Raw genomic sequence first — 23,665 nt, forward strand, 5'->3', positions numbered from 1 at the left:
CAGGGACTGCAGAGAAGACCAGGTCTATAGCTTTCCTTCCTCCTTTAATTTCATGTCCAGATCTTGCTGGGAATTCTAGGCCAGTGCCCAGGTTCATAGAAAGGTCAACCAGCTGCTTGAGGCAGGAAGTCCTGGCCAGGCCTGCAAGAGGGCTGGTTCTGAAGCTCCTGACCCTGTGCTTTGGGGAGACCTCAGTCTCCCTGGAAAGGACCAGCTGTCGTGGAAGGTTAGGAGAGGCACTGAAATATTTCCCTTCAGACTGACCCTCAGGCTTGGGTTAGAGCGGACTGAGAATTCCCAAGGCTGTGGAAGAGAAAACTAAGGCCACGCCATCCAGAAGCCATGACTGCCGCAGCATCCTCTACATCCTGTAGTGATCCAAGGGCGTTAATGACTCGGAAGGGGCCAGGAGAAACATGGGCCTTGCATCTGCAGGAGAATGGTGCTTTGAACATTAAGGAAAACCATTTTAACTGAGGGTACTTTTCCCAGATGGAGACCCTGTTGTGCTGAATCTCACAGTTATGGCTGCTCTGGAGTAGATGGCACATGCCGCACCCATGGCATCCAGGTCCTGCTCCTAGAGGCTCCCCTCACCGCAGAATGAGGCAAATGGTTCCCTGCCCAGGCTCCCAGGAGGAGGGGCTTTAGCGATGGTTGTCATGGCAACAATTTGGAATGTGCAAAGACCTCTGATGAGCTAGGAAAAAGGGCAAAGGTGGAATTTAGAGGAAAGAGCAGAGGTGCTGGGGTAGGAGTGGCTGAGTCCAGGCTATATAGGTTCCACTGACCTTTCCTCCTCAACTTCAAGTCCATAGCCCTCAGCTATTAGGTGAGGAGGAGGACGTGGTATGTTCCACCCTAGGCCTGGCTTCCTGCTCCTACCCCTGGGGTTGAGGTACAAGAGTTTCAGGTAGAAATCTGCTGTTTCTGCCCCTTGGGAGCTCCAGACCCTGAGCTGCCAAGCTCACAAAGGGTCACCATCTGCCTCAACACTCTCTCGTCCAGCCCAACCCCGTGGGTGCAGATTGTACCCTGACTTGTTCTCAGGAGGGTAGAAAAATAGGGATGGAAGATTTGGCCCCATACCCCCAGCCAGCCCTGCAATAGATAATACTGGTGACCCTCTTGGTTCAGCCCATAAGAAATGAAGGTGCCTCCACTCATCCCGCCTTCCATGCTGGCAGCAGGGATGGGCACTTCACTTGGCCCAAGGGATGAGTAAGTCCTGGTTCCTTGCCATCAGTGTGATAAGGAGAAGTGGGCGGAGGGAGGAGATAGTACAAGGGTGGTGCAAGGGTGTAATGAAGGAGATCTATTCTTCATGGATTAGCAAGAAAATGTCTTTTGTCCTCACTTTGATTTAGCACTAAAGAGTCCCTGATTACATGTCCATTCCACAGCGTGTCTCAAGCATTCCTTTGTATTAGTCATGCACTGGATCCCCAGCCCCACGCACATCCACAGAGGGCTGTGGGGGAAACAGAAAACCATCCCCACCTTCAGAATGCTGACAGAACATAGGTGCATCTGAAGTAATTAGAGAACAGCTCAAGTAGGTGCCACTGCCTGTTAGCCATTGATTGCAATCCTGGAGCAAAATGGTTGCAAGGAAAAAGGCATCAGTGTAGGAGCAGTTCAGTAGCCATTAGAAAGGTTGAGAAGCCTTCCTGGAGGAGGTGGGGCTTGAGCCAGAGGGTGTGTAGGTGGGCAGAGGATGAAGAACATGAGCTAGGGCAAGGAAGATTGGTCTAAGGTCAGCTGCTAGGCTAGAAAAAGAACCTGAGGATGGAGAATATTGGAGCCAAGGGCTCCTTGCTCCCAACTGTTTGCATGACCTTAGGACCTCTCTCCTTGAAGTTTCAGAATTATATTTGCAGTGCTCAGCCGAATGACGTTCAGGCCCCTACATTGGCAACTCTTGGCAGCCCCTGGGATTCTGATAGAAATGCATATATGCAGGGTCACCCCTCTCAACCTCAAATTCTGGGAGTGGACACAGCCTTGAATATAGGGAGGCCTTTGACTCCAAGGGCATACTGGTTTGAGAATGCTGGATTATAATGCTGCTTCTCAATCCAGGCTGCTCATTTAGTTCACCTTGGGAGCTTTTAAAACTCAATGACAGTGTGTAGATCCCACCCACAGAGATTCTGATTAATTAATCTGGCCCTAGCATTTGTATTTTTTAAAACTTCCCATAGGACTCAACTATGTAACCAGGGTTGAGAAGTACAGGTCTTTCTTATTGTCCTGCTGTGGGTTTGGGGAAACTGAACTGGGATTCCTGGTTCACCAATGCTCACTGGGTGGACTGGCAGGCAGTTTGAGCCTGTGTCTAGAGGAAGAAAGACTATTTGAAGTCAAAAATCTTGACTCTCTCAGTGATCGGCTGTTTGATGGTTTTCATAATTATCCAGTATTCCCCAGTATCTGCCTGGGACAAGGATACGTGTAGAGCTGCTGACTCTCATGTTGTAAACCCAAATAAGTGTGCATAAGCACACACTCATGTGCATATACATGTGTCACATAGCACTATAAATGTAGATAAAGACACAAGAATGACCTCATACGGATGATGGAAATCATTCCTAAAGGCATAGGAGCACATACAAATAAAGTACCATCTGTGATCCCAAGCCCGGCACACTCAGATTGCTGGGAAGGAAATTCCCCTTGATGGAAGCTGGGATGTGTGGAATAAGTGGCTCTTCTTTCTATACAGTAGCAATGGAGGGAGTAGCAGTGGTATTCAGTAAGCCCCCTCCTCTATGTAAAAACAGAGAGACCAAGGGAAAGCTAATGTAGATACTGAGGACACCCTTGTTTCTCTTGCAGATTCGAGCTGATGGTCCCCCCCATGGTGGGGTCCAGTATGAGATGGTCTCTGTGCTCAAAGATGGGAGCCCCATCCTCCGGGACATGGCCTTCTCTATTGATCAACGCTACCTATATGTCATGTCCGAGAGGCAGGTAAGTGGCTCACACCCTTCCCTCCTTTCTAGACTACACCACTGGTAATCTGTCACCTTTGTTCAGAAGCTTTTCCATCTCACAAGAAAGACATCTGGGCTTCTGCCCAGGGGCCCTGAGAGAGGCTGAGTCCCTGCAGGCTTTTGCAGGGAGCCAGAGGGAAGCTGCCTGGGGGGCGGGGCACTTCCCGGAGGTTTCTCCCTCATCCACAGGCCTTGTCTCAGCAAGTGATGAACGGCCCACAAGAACCAGCCAGCCTGAGTGAAGCAGCTTGGTGTGATTAGGAGGTAGATTTACTGCTATTGGGCCCAGAGTCTGCTGTTCAAGGGTGCCAAAGAAGTGTAAATAATCCAGGCCTCTGAGCTGGGCTGGCTCCTAGGAGAGATAGACCTAACATAGGGCAGGAAGAGATAAAATGTTTGCCTGTGTCTTAGGCCAGTGTGGGATATGAGGTGTTCAGCTCTGGGAGGCTGAAACTATGCCTGCAGAGATGCAGAACCCTGCAAAGCCCACTTCCACCCTCTGCTAGGTGATGACTGACCAACCCCCTCCCATGCTCTTGGGTGAAGGGAGGGAGTGTTATTCCCCCAGACTGCATTTGCTCTAACTGTGTGTAAGCAGAGGAAGCCAGTGCAGAGGGAGTGATAGTTCAGGGCAAGAAGACAAGTGTTCTCCAGGTCACTGGGGCCCAGAAAACTAAGCAAAGACCTCAGCAAAAGCCAGCCCATTCCACTCCCTAGGTCAGTGGGTTGACAGCCACCCAGCAGCCCCCTTAGTCTTGCTTTGCTCAACAGATGAGGCAGATAAAGGCAAAGGAGAAACAGGGTTGTGAGCCTGCTTCAGCAGCTGAGGACAGTGACTGGGGCTGCAAGGACCAGTGACTCCCATCTTGGAGGTCATTCTGATTATTGTGCAAGGGTCCCCTTACCCTTGATCAGCTTCACCTTTCCCACAGTTCTCTTTACTTGTTTCTTTTCAAATGTAATGAGTCTGAATCTGGGGGGGAGCGATGAACAGAACGGGTAAGGAAGAGGTGGATGGGCACATGACAGCTTAAGGGAGGCACTGATGCAGTTCTAACTTGAAAATTACTTCTTGAGAATAAGTGACACAAATCGTATGCTAATTGCATGCAAATTACATCCAGATCCTCTTGAACCCACCTGTCTTTTTCGCCTTCTTTTGTGTGGCCCCTGCAGTTGAGACATAATCAAATGGGAATTTTGTAGAGCTGAAGGAACCTTTGCCTACCTTAGCGTGGATAAAAGTCTTAGAAACAAACATTAGCATATGATTCTGGTAAAAAGTACCGATGAGATAAGCCTAAAACGAGACTGTCACCGGGCATACATTTATTGCCAACAAAGTACTGGGCAAGCAGCAAAATGAATAGGACTTGATCTACTAGTCTTACTTAGTTAATCTAAACAGGGTAAGAGACATTGTATTAGTCATTTTCCCATATCAGGATAAAATAACCCCACAAGTAGTTTAGAGAAAGAGACGTTTACTTTGGCTCAGGGTTTCAGAAGCTTCAGTCCATGGTCAGCTGGCTCCAAGGTGGAAAAGCATAGCAGAAGGGGCTGGCAGAGGCACTGTTTAGCCCATGATAGCCAAGAAACGGAGAGAAAAGTGAGGAACTGGGGACAAGAAAACACCCTTCCAGGTCATACACCTCTTCTAACTGTGCATTGATCTACTAACTTTTCAGTGGATTGATTAATCCACTGGCAATATAGCAACTCCATGATCTGACCTCCTTCCAAAACTCCCACCTCTGAACACATGAAAATTTTGAGGCACATTTCAGATCTGAACCACGATGGGCATCTACCTCAACATCTCTAACATCAAATTAACTCTACAAGTGCTCTGCTTTTTCTCCATATTCTGCTTTGTTAGACAGATGATTATTTTTTGGATAAAAATGGTAGATGATAGCTACAGAAATTCAAGCACTGAAAGCAGAAAACAGTCACAAATCACCAACTCCCACTATCCAAAATGTTACAACTGCCCAAAATGTAACATTGGGTTAGTATTTGGTGAACACCACCCTTGACACTTCTGCGAGAATATTTACAGATAGAAATATGAACAGATATCTGATACTCTTTTATAAGCAAGTAAAGGGTGGTCAGAAGAATTGAAGAGACCCACGTTCTGTGTGATATTTTCAAGAGACTCCAGGGACAGCTGAGGACCAGGAAACCAGCTCAGAATAAGAGCACTCTCTTGGGTTCCATAAGCCCAGTGAAGTGAACAAGCAGAAACAGCAAATAGAAGTCATCGCTGAGCCTTGGGAGGACTGAAAAGGCATCAAGGATAAATTTTGGCTTTTTAAAAATGCATTCAAAATGTGATCAAGCAAAGAGGAGCTGGGTTGTGGCTGGAGAACGAGTAGACTTCAAGGTGCACAGTGACCTCCTGAGTGCTTCTCTGATCTCGCCTCTGGGAGCATCTGCCTCAGCCACACCAAAGGTCCATGTAGCTTATTTATACATATACTCTTCTTCATCCTCATCTTCTGTTTCTTGTGACCTATGCCATGGTACAACCTGCACAAAGAGAACACATAAATAGTATCCAGTCACGATGACAGATATAGGAAGAGTTTGGGTTCAATGCTGTAGGCTATCTCTGGCTAAGTGAGATATTAGTAGAGGAGCTCCTATATTAGATGGAGCTGTAATCAGGAGGCCAAGTCCAAGGCGGATGTGTGATAGAGCTCTGAAACTGTTTACCTGGACAGATATAAGATGAAAAATAGGAGGCTGAGGTCAGGGATGAGGACCAAGAGCAGCTCAGGAGGCCTGTCTGTCTGAGGCCAGGTGAAGAGAGTGCTCACAGAGAACTCTGACCTCTTACAAGAGGCAGGATAATGGCTAACAGGAAGACAGTCAGTAAAAATACAGTTGGATGATCTGGGTTCTGTTCTAGTTTTTGTGATAATCAGTAGTAGAACTCTCACAGCTTAAGTGTCTTCCTTTATTATTCAGAGGTGTTCCGTCAGGTCACAGGATTTTCCTTAAAATCCAGAAGACTGATTCAGGTCCCACCTCACTATTCTATAGCTAAGAGATCATGGACAAGTCACTTAACCTTAGTGTGTCTCACACAAGGTCAATGTGAGACTCCTCTGGGACAGGAAATTAGGAATTTCTATTCTGTCTCATATTCCACATAAATGCTTGTCATTAATATTCTACAGAGCTCCTCCCAGCTCTTGAACTTTATGATTCCTTTACTTAGGTATGTGGAGATGAGGAGGATGATTAGGGACAAGTAAGTGGTGAGAGGTGAGCCTGGAGGTTTGTGTTCTCTTCCAAAGTCACCTGTAACTCCCTGGGAGATGTGGGCTCTTAACATCTCAAGCACTTTGGTTCCTCACTTTTGAAGACAGAGATGACATACTATGTGCTTTTTTAAGTTGAAATCAGTGCACAACAATCATTTTACCACCAGAAACAAGGAGAGATAGGCATGACAAATCCAACTCTAGCATCTCTGTTAGATCTTAAAGATCATGGTATTCAGGCTTTTCTCTCCCTGTGGAAAACAACATGGAAAGCACCACAGATAGGTTTGAGGTTAGACCAAAAGACTTCTGAAGGAGAGAGTTACAAGGCCATGTCTGTCCCTATGACCTTCTATTCTGAATAATGAACACTCTAGCGACTGTATGATTGCTGATTTGGTTATGGATACATATATTCCTGTATTGAATTAGTGTCTTAGTCCATTTTCCATTACTATAACAAAATATTTGAGGCTGGGTGGCTTATAATAAAGTTAAGACATTTCTTTAGTGATGATTTTGGAGGCTGAAAGTCCAAACAGAATGGCCCACTATATCATTTTCTTCCAAAATCAGTGCCTTCTATGATCTAATCATGTCCCACTGGGTCCCTGCTATGAATGGTTCCACACTACCTTTCAACACAGGAGCCAAACACAAGAACTCATACTATATCCAAGCCACAGAGGCAGCAATTTAAGACTGGAATTCCCTAAAAATCCTATGGCCTTCTAAGACATCATGGGAATGGACTTCCCATAACGTCAACTGATAACAAATCTCCGGGCAGCCTAATTTCTTCCTTTCCTTTTCCCTTGTTCACAACACTTCTCTCTCTGTTCCCCCACCCCTTCCCTTAAAAATGGCACCTGCAGTATCCTTGGGACTATGAAGGGAATAGAACCAAGTCCTTATCTCCCATTCTGCCTAGGAAGTCTTTATCTCCTTACAAGGCTAGAACAATCTAGACAGACATCTCTATCTGTCTGTCTCTGTCTGCATCTCTCTGTTTGCGTCTCTCTGTCTCTCTCTCTGTCTCTCTCTCTGTCTCTCTCTCTCTCTCTCTCTCTCTCTCTCTCTCTCTCAATTAACGAAATGTAATTAAGAAATAGGACTAGTAAAACTGTTGGGTCGTTAGTGCCACTGCCTAACAAGTCAATGTTAATGTACTGCTAATGGATCTGTGACCAACCAGTCCCTGGGGAATTTGAAAGCAGATTTCCCAGTCCTGCTGTTGATTGCCCAGGTGTTCCTGAGAGGATGCCTAGCTCATCCCTGGAAAGCTCCCATCCATCAGCAGAGTCAACAGATGTTACAAGCGTGAATACAAGTTGCTCCCTTATCCTCAGCGTCTAATGGAAGTCAGACAGTGAGTCCAGGGAAAATCAGGCAGAGAGCCAAGTGAAAACTCGAGCAATAAGATGAAAAAAAACAGGACAGCCCAGGTTCCCACCCAACTCGTCAGGCTGGTCACTCCCAGAAAAGGAATACAACTCTGTACTGTGGGTAGATGGGAAGAGTGTAGGATGGAAGCAATTATTCTATTTTATACTTTAATTAGTTTGAATTAGCAGAGGGAATAGAGGCATAAAATGATCCAGCGAAGGGTGAAATGGAAAAGGGAGCCACAATGGAAAATGGCTCCATGCAGACTGGAGAGAGCCTTGGGAACAGCAGAAAGGCTGGCGATGGGTGGGAGCGTTGGGGTGGGTGACGGATGTAGGATTCTGCTATCTACTTCATCTATTTCAAGGTCTGCATAAGCAAAATAGCAGCCCACTGGTTAAGAGCTGGTGTGTGCAAGTTAGACTCACCTTCCCTGCATAGCCAGCTTTGAGAATATGACTTTGAGAAAGTTACTTAACTGCTCTAAACCTGCTTCATCTTGTCGAATGGGTATAAGAATGTAACGGTTGTGAAGATGAATAGTCCACATAAGTTCTCGTGGCATGTCTGACACATGGTCAGTGCTTGCAATAAGCACTAGTGGTGAGTGGTAGCAGCACTAAAACCTGCCGAGGAGCTCAGAAGGGGCTAGAAGCATCACCACCGCAAGCATTCCCATTTTTCAGCAATGGCCTCCAACCTCCCATTCCTGCCGCTGCCTCCCAGAGGGCTCAGAAGACTCTGGCCCAGCCACATGGCAGCACTGGGCTGAGTCGCTCATAATCTGATATTTATTTTAAAAATCCAGGAATGTGCCCAACAGACTAAACAGTCCTGCTTTCCTCAACACACAGAGCGGCAGCCCCAAGCCCAGCTGGGAGGCTGAAAAGCAGGCCTCTGTGAAAGCAAGGAGAGTGTAGCGCCCACGTCCCCCCAAATTGTCTGGGCCTGTCCAGCTGCATGTGTGGACATCTGGCCAACAGGAGTCTCGCCAGGGGATTTACATTTCTGGCATCGAAAATGAAATGCCAGAAACAGGGCTACCTTCTCCAGGTAGTGACCCTGAGACCCCCTTCTGAGTGGCCTCCTGTGGGCCAGTCACAGACACACTGTTCTGTTTGTCCTATTGCTAGATAATGAACCACTTCAAACTATGAGTGTAGCACAAGTATCTTGTCATGCTCACAAACTGCCTGAGTCAGGAATTCAGATAGGTACACGAAGCTGGCTTGTCTCTGTCCCACAATGTCTACAACCTCTGCTGCCGTGACGTGAGTGGCTGCGAATGATGAAGGGCTGGAATGATCAGGAAACTTTTCATACCTGGCACCTGGGAACTAGAAGCTGGGGTCAGTTAGATTGTTGGCCAGAGTACTTTGTAGAAGACCTCTGCTAAATGTCTTAGATTCCCTTGCAGTGGGGCCACCTCAAGCGTCAGGATGCTTGAACATGGCTGCTCATGGCAGACACATGGCTCAGGGTTCCAAGCATGTGTATCCCCACAGAAAATTGTCTTTTAATGCCTGCACTGTGAAAATCTGAGGGTGGCCTCTTCTTCTTGCCTCTTTACCATCTTATTGCTCAGCACTCTTGTGATCCATGGCCATGTGTAAGAATCAAGTCTGGGAAAAAAGGAAGTATGTGCTTCCCTGTTTGAGAGCGTTATGGAATTCCAGCACATAAATTATGAAGACTTCAGAGATGGTTCTGGCTCTCAATGAGAAACCCGAGAACCAGAGTGCACCCCAAGTAGCTGACCCTTTTCTGCTTCATGAACACTCAGCAGTGAGCTCCGTACTCAGAGGAATTGCTTTGATTTCCCTGAACACATGGGGACGTATCAATGACTTTACAACATGCAGCCAATTTGCAGAAGGTTGTGTGAGTCCCAAGTGAGATCCATTAAGGGTCCATAGGCCCAGAAAGAGCTTCAGAGAGAGCCTTGTGGAGGGGCAGCACCCTTTCAGGAAAGAAAGAAAGTGCCGTTCCATGGGCACAGATTTTAATGGCTCACTCAGAGGTCTTCTTTGAGTGGTATCATGTCGGGCCACTCAGGAATGGTCCTCCTCGGTGCCTTGTGTTCCCTGTTCAGGCCAAGACTTCCTCAAGGGAAGGCAGGAAGCTGACATTTTTACCAACCCTGACTTAAGTAGTGAAGAGTGGTAAGGCAAGGAGAACTTGGACCTAGAATTATGAGAAACAAAATTTATTTTGAAAGATTGAGAAGTCACCCTTGCCCAGTAGCCTTTGACACAGGAAAAACCTTGGAGTGATTCCCTGCATCAGGTAGACTTCCCATGTGGGACCTGGGGAGGAATAGAAGGTCAGGTTAGCTCTCACGGTGTCCAGCCAGCTTCACCAGAGAGCCACTTTTATTTTCTCGGATTTGGAAGAGGCCGTGTCAACAGTTAACCTAGATCTAGGGCCAAAAATAAGAATGCCTCTCAAAGGAAGTATTGTCATGGCTGGCATAGAAAGTCTGCTATCTCTAGCTAATGCTCCTGAACCACCAACCCCCTAAGGCACCTGAAGACCTTGGGGAAGGGAAGAAAAAAATATGGGGAACCACACTTCCAGATGTCCCTGCTCAGTGTCTTGGTATTTCAGGCTGTTATTGTGATTGTGCCTATTTGTGTAGTCTGGGTGATACAGCTTCCCAGGGCACGGGCCAAGCAGACCAAAGTGTATTTTTTTTTCAAAGTATATTTTTAAAAGGCCAACAGGGGCTCAGTAACAGGAGGATCCATTCCTGCCTGGACTGGGAGGTCCTGGCTGAGCCTGGACAGGGTAGGAGTGTGAGGGGCCAGGAGATGACTACCACAGCTGACCCTGAGGGACTCGGGGAAGAATTATAGAGTTTGCGGATTAGGAAAGTGAGGATAAGAGAACTGTTGCAGCGCTTTTGTTTTAGAATGTGTCACTTTCAATCTAAGCCTTTGATGCACATGTGTTTCTGGTTAAGGCCTGGGAACCCCCATACGGCCCAGGAGCTGAGCACTCAAATCACTGCCTGCTCCAAAGGCAGAGGAGTCTTGACTCCTGGGGGGCTTGGGTGCGGGTGCAGCCAGCAGCGACCACAACTTGAGTTTGATTTGCCCTTTTTTCCCCACTGTTTCCAATGTCATGAGCCCAGATCCTGACGCAGAGCTTATTCCCTCGCTATTAATATTCTCACCGGAACATTTTTTTATGAATATTTTCACATGAGGGAAAGAAATGGAAAGCTACCCTATTAATCAGACGCTTGGCTTGCCATATATAAGAAAGAAAACTCTAGCCTCTTATTTTTAAAATCCTTTGGTTTGGAAAGCAATGATTGAACACAATGCCCAGGCTGGGCAAACTGGTGCCAAAATGCCTCGTTTCCTGAAATGGCCAGGGGGCCTAGAGACTCCTGCTCTAATCCTTGGCAAGGCTTCCACTTCTCTGTCTAGGTAGGAAGTGATGAAGGCTGCCGCTCCAACTGGCCAGAATGATGTTTCAAAGAGGAGAATGGAAGATCAATGTCTCAACACCATGAGGAATCCTGCCCTTCCATAGCCTCCTCTGTATGAAGAAACTGATACCAGGGATGGGATTCACTTACCTGTGTCACTATCTGAGCCACCAAATGACCCAGGGTTCATACTGGTTAATCCAGCTCACCCAGTGTTCTTTCCCTGGACTGACACTAATTCACTCAGCACAGCCAAGAGAAAACACTGGCTATTTAGAAATCTCTAATTAAAAAAAATTAAAAACAGCATAGGCCCAGGAGAGTTCCTGAAGATATTCCCAAGGGTCAAATTAAAACTGGCTGCATTTGCATGTTATTTGCATACACAGACTCATTCACTCAACAGACCATTAAGTGTCTACAATGTATAATGCATGGAGCTGTCCACTGATGATCATTTGCATATGCAGAGACAGTCAGGGTCTTTCTAAGGATGTTCCAGCCAAGATCTCCTTAGAAACAGGGCCACCTGAAGATAGGTACATTCTTTATTCCTTTCTGCTCTTTTCAGAGCAACAGCAGCACTAAGTGTGTTCTGTGTAGAGACAAATGAAATAAAATGGCTGTCCTTGGAATGATCACATTCTGGAGAGAAAGAATGAAGTGTAAATAAATGAGAGAGGGTGAATGTCTCAATAAAGGAGTTGTGCAGTGCTCCCAGCATTGGAAGTAACATATATCCATCAGGGGGGGATCTGGCCCGTTCTCTTCAGACTCTGGGTCTCATCCTCTCCCCACACAAGAATCTAGCGCTGGGCCAGCCCCAGAACGTAGCGAGCAAGGAGCAGCCCTTTGTGTTCCAGAAGTGGGCATGGAGATCTGGGTAGGGACTTGAAAAAGGGAGGATGTGTGTGGCCAGTATGAAGAAGCCCACAGTCACTAGCCATGAGAAGCTCCCTGAGGGCCACTAGAAACACAAACTCTGTGAGTTCCGGGGCCAGCACTTACTGCTCTGAGGACTGGGCAATTTGCTTTCCCTCTCTGTGCCTTGGTAACCTCATCTGCAAGTGGGCATAACTGTGGCATCTGCATGAGGATTACATCCAATGAGTCCATGCATAAAAAGCAATCTGAATTACTGACTACCTAAGTGTTAGCAGCAGTAATTATATTTTTACGTTTGTGCCGCCATGCCTCATTGCCAGGCCAAGCCCTAAAGATCATCTTCTATCTATAACCACACCCAAGACAGAAACACCACTGCCTGCCTGGAGTTTTTTTATTTAAGAAATAGAAAACTCTTCTATTTAAGACGTGTTGAAATCCAGTTATTTATGTCATGTTTTTCTCATTTTAGTTTACAAACATAACCTCAGCTAATAAGTTTTATTTTCCCAGTTTTTTCTACAGATATGAAAACTGAAATTCAATCTAGCTAGGGAATTTGCCCAAAGCAACAAACCTGGCAGACAAAAGGGTTAGGCCTCCACCTCACACTGAGGAAGCCAAGTCTGCATTGATTCATCCCAGAGACAGCGCCCCCTGGCTGCTGTCTGAATCCCCTCTTTGTTCCCAGCACCAGGCTCACAATCACACACCCAGGGAGACTTGGAATAGTCCTGAGCTGTTCTACTTTATAAACCTCATAAAAGCAATCCAGCACTACCCCAGCCCTACACGGGCGAGTGGGGAATCCTCTGATGGTCCCAGAGCTGGGAGTGACAGCTCTGTGCCCTGAGGAAGTTACTGCTGTGCCATTTATTTTATCTATCACATAGGACAGGGAAAGACAGGGATTAGCTCCTACATTTGACAAGTGGGGAAACTGAGGCATGGCAAGATGAAGCAACCTGAACAAGGAGACTGCGAGGCTAATCTGAAGCAGAGCAAGGAGTGAAGTGTAGGTCTGGGTGTTGAGATTATCCTGCCCTCCTGTCCTCCCCACCACCAAGGTAGTAACTCCTGAACCCATGGGCCAATGTCAGAAAGCCCTGTCTGTTGTGATACCCGATCCCCACTAGCCTTGTCTGCCAAAGAAAAATCTTTGCAGGTGCAGAGGTCTTGGGAAGCAATGTACCTAAACTGGAATCAGCTCAGTTTCTGGCCCCAAATAGGGGCTTTTGGGCTCACAAGAACCACCTGGCTCACTATCTTTGATCTCATCCAGAAGATGCAGGAGTAACCACAGCAGCACCCAGAACTTTGCAGCCCAGCCCGCTTCTTAGCTCCTTGCCAGCACTCTCCCCAGTGCTCCCTGAGTTGAGTCTCAGTAATTGAATGTATTTTATTTAGACCATAACATTTAGTGCCACTTTGAATTTCCAATTAGGCTTCAATCAGATGCCTCGAGTCTGATTCGTTTTGTTGTTTTGATCAACACACAAGGTGCAGCATCATAGGAGCTGTCATGAAAAGTTATTTCCGACCATTGATGACTGGGGCTGTGGCTGTGATGAAAAGATTCAGTTTCAGAGGTGTCACGGGAAGTGAAGCCATCAGCAAAAGGATAAGAAGGAGAGAGGATCCCAGCCTGACCCTCAGGAAGAAGCACAGCCTGGAATCAAGGCCTCACCCAGTGAGTGAGAGTGGACATCAGGCTCTACCTATACTTGGCAAGGCTCCTTCGTATAAGAACAAAGCCTAAGAGGCCACGAGAGAGGGAAAGCAGTTGGGCTCAGGTTTGAAGCAGACTCTCTGAGGACACTAATGTAGCAAGAGCCCTGGGAAAAGGGAGGCTCACCTGGTCCAGTTCTTCAGGAGTGGCCTCTGAGCTCCTCAACAGGAAGAGTCCTGCCGAGCCAGTTTGTAAAAACTCTTTCTTCCACTTGTGCTTTTATCTACTGCCTGCCAGATAAGCCTTCTCCCTGGGGCTGGTCCTAAGGAGGAAATCTGGAGTCAGAATTTGGGCCACCATGTAGTTGCTGGGGGCAGAGAGGGGAGGGATGGCAGAAGGGAGGCCAGGAGGAAGCCAGGAGTGAGAGAAAGGTAAGATCCTATGTGCCTTTGTGAACTGTCCCAAGTTGGTTTTGCGCATTGACTATGGTTGGGTCAATGTCCCCACTGACCTCTGGCACAGTCCTTCTAGCCAGGGACAGCATCTCAAGCCAGGTGGAAGACAGCCCAGTGGATGTCTGTGTGCTGCCAGTGGGAAGGAGGAAAGCACAGAGTTTCCGGGGCGCCCTGGGACAGTGGCTCCCTAGCAAAGGTCTTTTCTTCCACACCTTCACAGGACCCCTGGGGGAAATGAGGGCTGCAGCTCCTTCTGTGCTTGGCTTTGCGCTGTTTGCGGACCCCAGATGGGCTGTACTTTTTCCCAGCTGGTCCACCAGGAACCCAGTGTCTCGGCCACAGGCTCTGCTTGGTAGTTTGTACACCATCAGGTTAAATTCATTAAATTCTTGGTCCAAGGATAGAGCTCAGCAGCTCAGCTCCTGCCTGGCAAGCCTGAGGTTGCAAGTTCGATTCCAAAAAAAATTGTTAAATTCCCTAAGGTTGCACCGCTGGGTACCAAGTAGCCTTCCGCCCTGCTCCCTTCTCCCACCTTGGCAAGCAGGTTGGGGTTTGAAACTTCCCAATGGAAGAAGGGTGTGTCCTCAGCTGCTGGCACTCTGCAAACAGCCTATGCTCAGTTTGTGTCCTTGAAGCAGCATTTAATGATGAGAAGAGGGAGCCATGCAACAGGCAGAAGGAGGACAGGAAGAGATACAGGGACAGAAATGAGAGCAATGTCTCAGGCACTCTGCCACCAAGTGGTTCAGGGTTATCCCACAACCTTTGAGGACCCGCTGTGGTCTCCAGAGAGCTTGTCCCTACACAGTCGCACATATACCAGAAGATGATGCAAGGGATTGGGAGTATAGCTCAGTGGCATAAGCACCTGCTGGCAAACAAGAGGTCCTGAGTTCAATTCCTAGTCCCCCCCCAAAAAAAAAGACACACTCTGGGAGGCTGAAGCAGGAAGATACAAGTTTGAGCTCAGACTGGGCAACTTAGCAATTTAGTGAGACCCTGTCTCCACATTAACAAGAGTAGCTGGGGATGTAGCTAAGTGCAAAGCTCTTGGGTTCAATCCCCAGAACCGCAGGAAAAGTAAGAACAAGAAAAGCAAGCAGAGAATTACAGTGCAGTGTTCAGACAGCAGGGACACAATGGGCCTTGTCCAGCACTGCGTGCAGGCAAGAAAGTGAATTAAAGAGAGGACGTTCTGGGTGATCCCTGAGAGGGGAGCCTTCACCCAGTAGGATAAAAAACAGAGAAATAAAAAGAGAGCTTCAAAGCCTGAGAGCGTTCAGCCTCTGCAGGAAGAGTTCCTTCAAGCTTGGTAGGGGTGAGCTGACCACAGTGATCAGGGGCCTCAGTTTTGTAACACTTTCCTGACGCGGTATGCAGCCTTCCACTCAGCTCCACCCACCACCAGGCCCTTAAGGGGCCCGGAGGCTTTAGGCTACCCCAGCTGCTCAGCACAGAATTTGGGGGAGGAGATGGAGTGATTGTGCACCCAGCACCTGGAGCCCTCTGTTGCCGAGGCCACCAGCAGGCCCACTGGGCAAGTCGTGGTCCTGCAAGTCCACTCCTCTTATAAGAGCCACTTCTCTGGCCCGTACATCAAGGAAACTCTGTCCATGCAGGTGTGTGGGAAGAAGCTAACGGAGACAGCAGGCTCTAATCACTCACCTCAACAACTTCTTGATGGCAGAGACATGGCTTCCATTTTTCCGTGACGTGGAGTTTAGTGCTTCAGGGGTGCTCCATCAAGGCTTATGGACGTTTAGCAGGGAGGGAAACAAGAAAAGAAAGTGTGTGAAGGTGGCCATGTGGGCTTGGCCGAAGAGCTTGTCTTTGGAAACAGTGAGAACTGCTTTCGGATCTTGCTGCTCTTCGTATCACTGGTTTTCCTTCACTAAGTCTCCATTTTGACTTCTATAATATGGGGATAACAGTGATCCCCACTTTTCAGATTGCTGAGAAATGGAATGGCTCATCCTTATCAAGTACCTGGGACAGAGCAGGAGCTGACCTTTGGGGAACAGCCTCAGCAAAGCCCTGTGCTGCTCCCCCGTCACTGCCCCGAGACCCCCACAGCTGGCACGCTGCTCATTTTTCTTCCCGAAGTCATCTGCCAGTTGCATCTATTTCTAGCCTCTGTCTTAGGAGATGAGGATAAGGAAGGAAAACAGATAACCGCACAGGCTCATTTGCCATTTGTCAGTTCCCACCGTCAGCAAAGCACTGTCTGCTTTCCCGAGGTGCCTAGAAAATCACTGTGACCTTTCATTTGCTGGTCCATCCGGTCAGCTCTTGACTCCAGGTCTCTCTAACCTTCTTCACACCGCTGCCACCCCGCCCCCTCCCCCAGCAGCGCAATCCCTCCAGCAAGCCTGGAGCTCCTCCCATACTTTGTCTCCATGGCTAGACTCCTGAAACCAGTGGGCAGACTCTCCTTTGCGGTCTCCCTCTCCCGCTGCATTTCACCAAGGAGCCAAGCCTAGGCGTAGGGGAGCCGGCAACCTGCATGGAATTTAACAGCCTGGCTCACAAGAGGACATGTTCTGCCCAGCCTCAGTAACACAGGTATCTCCTCCTATGAACACTTTCCCCTCAAGGTCTGCTGCTCCCTGCACCCACTCTGGCCTGGCTGACCTATTATGGCCAGTAGTGGTTTCTGTTTTCCCTTTCTCTTCCTCTCAGGGCCCAGAAATGCATTCACCAGCAACTCTTCAGGGCCAGATGTGCTGAGTGGAGGGTGGTGGTAATCACAGGGGAGACAAGGAGACCAGGGAGGCTAGCAAACATGTGTGACAAGACGTCATGCCACAGAGCTCCCTAGAAGGCCAGGAATGGAACGAGCCATGCCAACCCAAACAGCATACAACACGATCAGTTGCAGGAGTAAATAGTGTATACCATGTGGATGAGTGTATGTGCGCGCGTGTGTGTGTACACCCACACATATGGGCCTCATACTCAAACCAGCTTCAAGAAGAAATTAACTCAGTTATTGTATACTTTCTCATGTCACCCCCTAGTGCCACTCTCTGGGCCCCCCCCCCAAAGCCCCCAACACTTGTGACAGCAACAGGAGCCTCTTATCTCCTTCATACTTGGGGAGCGGAGTCTGAAAGTTCTCTTGTGCAAGTCCACTGCCTGATTTCCAAGCTCTCTTCTTGGCCCCTACTGTCAGCATCAATTTTCCACAGGGAGTGATTTAACCTTCACTTATTCATTAATTCCCTTTCCTCTTTAACTTCATTAGGTAAGATTTATAAAGGTGCTGGATTGGAAAGGTCACCTGTCCCTGGGCCCAGGACACCATGTGCCTTTTTGTCTTCTTGTGAGCTTCCTTCGAGGAGTGGTCTGGATGCGGTAGAGAAAGAGGTGGCAGGCAAGAGGCAGCCAAAGCAGGGCAGCCAGCAGGCAGGGTGCAGAAGCGAGTGCCTCAGCCCTAAAAATAGGCCTGCATTACCTGCTTACTGTAGGAAACAGAGCAGAAGGGTGGCCGGAGAAGGCTCTGAGTGTAGACCATCTGGAATCCTAGCCCTGACCTTCTCCAAGTTACCTAATCTTTCCACGCCGTCAGTTTCCTCTAGGTAAATTGTTAATCATGGATAATGATAGGGTCTCCTCTGTCAGACTGTCACAAGACGATACTGAGGGCCCACTGCATGGTACACAGCAAATTCAACAAATGCTGGCTTTGAAAAAATTCTTTTCACTGTTCTGGACAGGCCCTAGCAGGGCTGAGTGGTCATTAGGTCACTAACCATTAGGCTAGTTAGGCAGGAAGTATCTGATTTCCCAAGACAGTGAAGCCCACACATTCCATAGCCAACCCCACTTCCAGAACCACAGAAAAAGTGTAAGCCCATGGAGAAACCAAACCACCCACTGTGTGGCAGTGTCCAGTTGTTTCCTGGGACTCTCAGAGACCCTGCAGAATCAGGCAAAACTGGCTTCCTCCTCTCTGCCATAGCCACACTCACCTCTCAGGCCTGCCTTAGCAGTTACTGGTCTTCGCCCAGATCCTTGCAGGCTGCCAGGAGTTCCCTCCCTCTTTCCCAGCCTCCATAAGGACAGAGAAGCACAGAATACACTAAGGCATCAGGAAGTCATTTTGCACTCCTAAGAAGATCAGGGTACCAGTGTGTTCCCTGATGTCCTTCCTCCCGTGTCCCCAGCAGAACTCAGAGCCAGCCCAGCTCATCCCAGTCAGGATGAGTCAGGGTGCACTCAGACCTCTGGGCTTCTCCCTAACTTGAATGGTAAAACTGCAACATGGATGCATTCTAGTAATTTACCACCTCCCCTACCCCACAGGCTCTGAGACTGGGGACCAGAAGGTCAGAGATGCCAGCCCCACCCCCCAGCCGATGGTACAGCCAGAACTCAATCAGTGATTGAGAAAATAATTTTAATGGGAAAGCAGGCAGGCAAACCCATTCATTGTGCCAAGCTGAGAATATTGGTTTTGAATATGATCATAGGGGATTACAAAAATTAATTTTATTTTATCTAATATTGTTCAATTTGGGGCCTCTGGAACTTGACATGCAAATTTATGCTCCTGGAGCAAATTGGAGCATGTCCAGCTTAATGGAGAAAATCCTAGTCACCTCACTCTTTCCAGAAGCCTGCTTCCCTTCCTGGTGTGAGCGCCCCCTGCAGACTAGATAAACTGAAAAATGAACTGGGCACCATTGTAGGAGTCCAAGGTGGATGGGTGTGTGGGAATTATGCCCACAGGCTGTATCTCTGGTCCCCTGGTAGTCTTTGCACATCATTGCAAATGTGTGAGTATGTTAGTTCCCGACAGCCTCTGCTTCCAGATTTAATGAGATTCTTTGGGCATTGTTCATAAACAATGCCTGACCTTTTGAGAATGGCAACATCATATTGTTTTATTTCATGAAATAGGGCCCTTACACCAAAGCCCATTGGGTGTAGTGGTTGTTACATTTGGAAATGAATTTTTCTAAAAATGAACTTGATGCTGAGGCTCTCACAGTACCCACTGAGACAACCAGATAGGAAATGACAAGTACTCGCACCGGAAGTCACTCTCCTGCCTCATCAATCTGAGCTTTCCCCTGGGTCTCTAGCAGTGGCTGCTGCCAGTACCACCTTGCCTGGCTTCCAAGGGCACTGTGGCTCAAGGCATCATTTCAGCCTAGCCACAATTTCCTCTCCCTGTATTTCAAGCTAAACCAATATTGAAATCTATAGGAAAAAGAGAAGGCCTCACACATACATATAAGAAATATGTTTTCTCAGCCATCTTTAGTTGTATGATTTCTGATGTTATTTTTCATAAAGTTGGGTCTCTTTACCTGCGGCCCGAGAATAACATCTAGTGGCCAGGGGTAATGTAGGTGCACATTCAGCCAGAGACAGGAGCTCACACACTGTTTAGACTGTAGGTATTCCATGTCCCTGGAATGGATGGATACCCTGTCATTCCTGGAATTCTCAGGATAACTGCCCTAAGGGCCGGGCACTTCTCACTTCGGTTAAGGAACAACAGTGATGGACTTTCCCTGAGTCCAATAAACAGCCTAGTGTTTCCCACCCACTTGATCGCCTCCTACCTCCAGAACTGCCTTTGGGCCCTGAGTCTTGCTTTCTGCTTTCCTGTATCCTACGGCTACAGCCTTAACATATAAAATCACCATAGACATAAACAATGACAGGTAACCATTAGAGGCAAGTCCTCCTTTTAGATTGTAAAAATTGAGTTGGTAATTGTCACTTTTAAGAGGTAAGAGAGAGACATATGGACAGAATGCCAGGAGCCTCTTATTTATCTCTTAACATTAAATCTAAATCATAAAACCACAGCAAGGCACTCTTAACATTTGAAGGCTGTTTTGCTCTCCTGTCTTTGGGAGAAGCGTGCAGAGCTGCAGCAGGGAGCCCATAGTGGCAGCACATCCTTTCACTTGGCTCTGGCTCCCCCCACTGTAAACCCCGCTGCATGGTCTCTAGGTCTGTACCGTAGCAAGTGACCTTGATTCTGTGAGTTAATCTTGGGCAGTTGCATTATGACAGGTGCTCATTTGTAGGGATAGTAATCCCTCTGCTTCACCTTCTTGGCTTTGAATTTTAAGCTTTGGGAGGTTGTTCCTTTGTGCCTGAGTATGAAAGACATTAGAAAGACACTGCGCTGAGTGGAAGAAGCCAGGCACAAAGGCTGGCCCACCGCGTGGCTCCGTGGATTGGGAATGTATAGAACAGACGTTGCTAGAGGTAGAAAGTGGATTGGTGGTGCCCTTGCCTGGGGCTACTAGGGGAAGGAATGAGAGGACTGCCAATGGGTGGGAAGATGTCTTTTGGGGGTTGAGGAAAGTATTCTAAAGTCAGTTGTTGTCATAAGTGTACAATTCCATGAATATACTAAATGCCACTGAATTGTATACTCTGCCTGGGTGAATTTTATGATACATGAATTATATCTCAATGAAACCCTTATTTAAAAATCTTAGGAAGGCTATGCCTTCCTTGTCTAGCTACAGCATAGCTTCTTCCTCTGATGACCATCCCCAAAGAAGCATGGATGCCATGTCACTAGTGACAGTGGCCAGCCTTTGAGGGGTCTGCTGTCCTCTTTTCTCTTCCTTTCCCCTCCCCCAATCCCTTGTCTTGCCTTGGCCTCTGACTGTTTCACCTTCTTACGGGTCCCTGCTCCTTTTTCCTTTATTTTTGTGTGGATCCCACCATCAGACAGCCTCCAGGGGGGTTTGCTTGACCTTAGGGAGCTGAAGGTTGGCAGGAGGAGAGGCAATGATGAAAATTGATAATAACAATAAATTGTTAATATTACTATAAATTATTATTATAGCTGCCTAGGACTTAATTTAATCCTCACAACATCCCTATTAGGAAGATAATCATCCTCATTTTGTAGATGAAAAAACTGAGACATAATGAGCAGATTAACATTCCCAAGAAAACCAAGCTGGTCAGAAGCATGAATGGAATTCAAACCCAGCTCTGCCCAGCCTTGGTGTCTATATGCTGAAGCTCCCTAGGACCTTAAATACAGGCCAGGCTTGGTTATTTATTGATAAATTATAACAGAAGTATTTTGATGGGGTTCAGAACTGCAGTACCTAAGATCTCATCTGTTGGTCTGATATTTATAACCATTTATGGGCTGCTCCATTCATTATGGTTTTTATTAAGACTCGAGTCCTGTTTAGAAGTCTGTTTGTCACTCTTAACTTCTCTGGGTACTCTTGAGCAGTGCCAACCAATCCTTCACTGCAAGTCAGAGGGAGACAGCTCCCACTGGCTCACTTCTCCTCCCATTTGAATGCTGGCAGGGCTGGAGAGGGACAGGGAGTGTGCGTGACACATGGGTGTACATGGAGTGCAAGCATGAGTGTGTGGCAGTGTGTATGCAAGTCTGCATGTTGGCATGGAGCATGAATCTATGATGGTGCTCCTGAGGTTGTTTAGGTAAGAATTCAAGTTTGCGGAGTGATGGGGCAGCCGGAGGGGTGCTTAATGAAACATGCAGAATGTGTCCTTCTTCCTCCTGCCTCTGGATGAAGTCTGGCCCACTGCCCTCCCTCCGAAAGTGCCATCCTCTCTCTCTCTCTGATTAATCCCACCCTGGTCTGTTCACCACTTAACTCTGCCTGCCCTTGCCTGGCTTCAGCTGTATTTTCTTCTCTCTAAAGCTGTCTCTTAAGTGTCTTGAATCTTTTCTTCACATCTCTGTCATGTCCTTCCACCTCATTAGCAAGCTTTAGGAGGTGAAAGTGGGTTTCCATATCCTTTGTTTTTGGCCATCCCGGTGACAGCCCCAGGACTCTGACCCTTGTGGGCTTAAATCAGCACTGCTGACACACTGAGCCACTAGCCGAAGGTGCAGGCACCAAAGCCCAGGATCCTCTCCTCAAATGCCAGCTCAGCCAGGCATAGCAGGGGACACAGCACGCCCAGACCCTCTTCCAGCTCTGGACTGCATACCAGAGCAAAGTCATGAAGTATAGGACAGTCTGGAAAATCTTGGCCAACCTCATGATCTTGCTCAGTGGAGACAGAAAGTGTGACCCTGCCTGGGACCTCAGTAGCCTTTCATCATGTTTTGGAGGATGGAACCAACTGCAGGTGAGCATGGCTAAGCAAGAAAAGTCCGTGCTCCTCTCCAGGGGTGTGTGCTCTGTGGAAGACAAGTGACCTTTATGATTTGGAGACATTGAGGCTCCTTGGAGTAGTGGTTAAGGCTCACTACAGCAGCAGGAGATGCTTCCCCTGTTATTTTGTCGTGAAGACTGCAGCCTCTGACCCTGGCCAACCTACCCCTTTGCCACCTTTCAGCCTCTCTAGTACTCTGGGCCTCTGTACTCCCTCCTCTCCTCCAAAACTGGAAAGCATTAGGCAGTCACTAAATAGCAGTATCAGGACCCCATGCCTTCTCACCCTGGAATGATAATGCATTGCCCGTGGTGCTCATCCAGACGGAGCCAGATTACGCTCAGGTAGTTAAAAGTCCAGGTCTAATTAGAGTTCCAGGGAATCAAGCCATTGTATTATTAATGATTCTCTGGCAATGTTCTGATTAAAACAGTAATTTTAATAAGCACAGCTCGATGCTAAGTGTTCACTGAGCACCTAATTACATCAGTTATAACTCCAAAATTATTTAAAATTCTGCTTTTTTTTCCACTAGACCTGGCATGCACCAAATAAAATAGAGACTCAGACAACTTGGTGATTATTTGCTTTAATTAATTTCCTAAGTACCTGTTTCAAAAAAGCAAAAACAAATTTTTGTCTGTCTTCTACTTCCCCCAAGTTTCCCCCATACCTGATGACCCCCAGAGGCTCTAAGACACAGGTTGCAACTGAAGCAGCCAGTGAAGAAGGTCTGGAAGAGAAAGCAGTGGGGGAAGCACGGTCAGTCTCTATCATCACCTTCAAGTAAGAGCTGGCTACAAAACTGTGACCCTGGAGATTGCTCAGGAGGACCTGTGCCAGAGTGGGGAGGGGGACCCTCACACTCAAGCCAGCACCCCACCAACACCAACTGCTAGTGTCCTATCTAACAGCAGCACTTTTACCTCTTGGAAGACGGAGGGGAATTGGCATCAGATCTCAAGTTCTTCTGACCTGTGAACCACCTTGGCCCATTCAGAGTGGGGACAGGGTGGTCCATTCAGTCCTCAGAGTGATGCCAGGATCCAAAGGAGAGTCTACTGCACTGACAATTGACATTCAGTGGCTTTTTAAAAAATCATTGTATCTGTAAGTTATCAATCAGTGTCTAGACCTCTGCAATATGTTTGAACAGGCAGTGTTGTAGTTCCCACTTCTTGTGACCCTCATGACTCCATGTGAGCACATGCATTAGGAAACACAACTACAAACATTACTGTGCTGCCCAACCAGATGCTGGTAGTCCCATTGTCTCCTCTGTCCCTTACAACTGTTTGTGGTGGGTGGGTCCCCTGGATCGCAGGCATTCTGCTTAGGATCATTCTGAGATATGGAGCACTCTGGTCACTGCAGGTCTCAGGTGCAGTCTCCACTCACAGTTACAGTGCCCAGTTTTGCACCAGAATCAATCT

The 23,665-nt window shown here is 47.7% G+C and overlaps 1 protein-coding gene across 1 annotated transcript in view; it reads left to right on the top strand.

Annotated features, from left to right (window-relative positions):
* Plxna2 (plexin A2) overlaps positions 1-23,665 on the top strand; it is a 193,335-nt gene that overhangs the window by 86,858 nt on the left and 82,812 nt on the right. The window contains exon 4 of the mRNA XM_003474768.5: positions 2,842-2,976. Within this exon, the coding sequence (XP_003474816.3) occupies positions 2,842-2,976 (135 nt within the window). The remainder of the gene's footprint in view (positions 1-2,841; positions 2,977-23,665) is intronic.

Source organism: Cavia porcellus, unplaced genomic scaffold, assembly GCF_034190915.1.
Source record: "Cavia porcellus strain 051 isolate PalLab524CR breed Dunkin Hartley unplaced genomic scaffold, mCavPor4.1 scaffold_29, whole genome shotgun sequence".
NCBI classification, from domain to species: domain Eukaryota; kingdom Metazoa; phylum Chordata; class Mammalia; order Rodentia; family Caviidae; genus Cavia; species Cavia porcellus.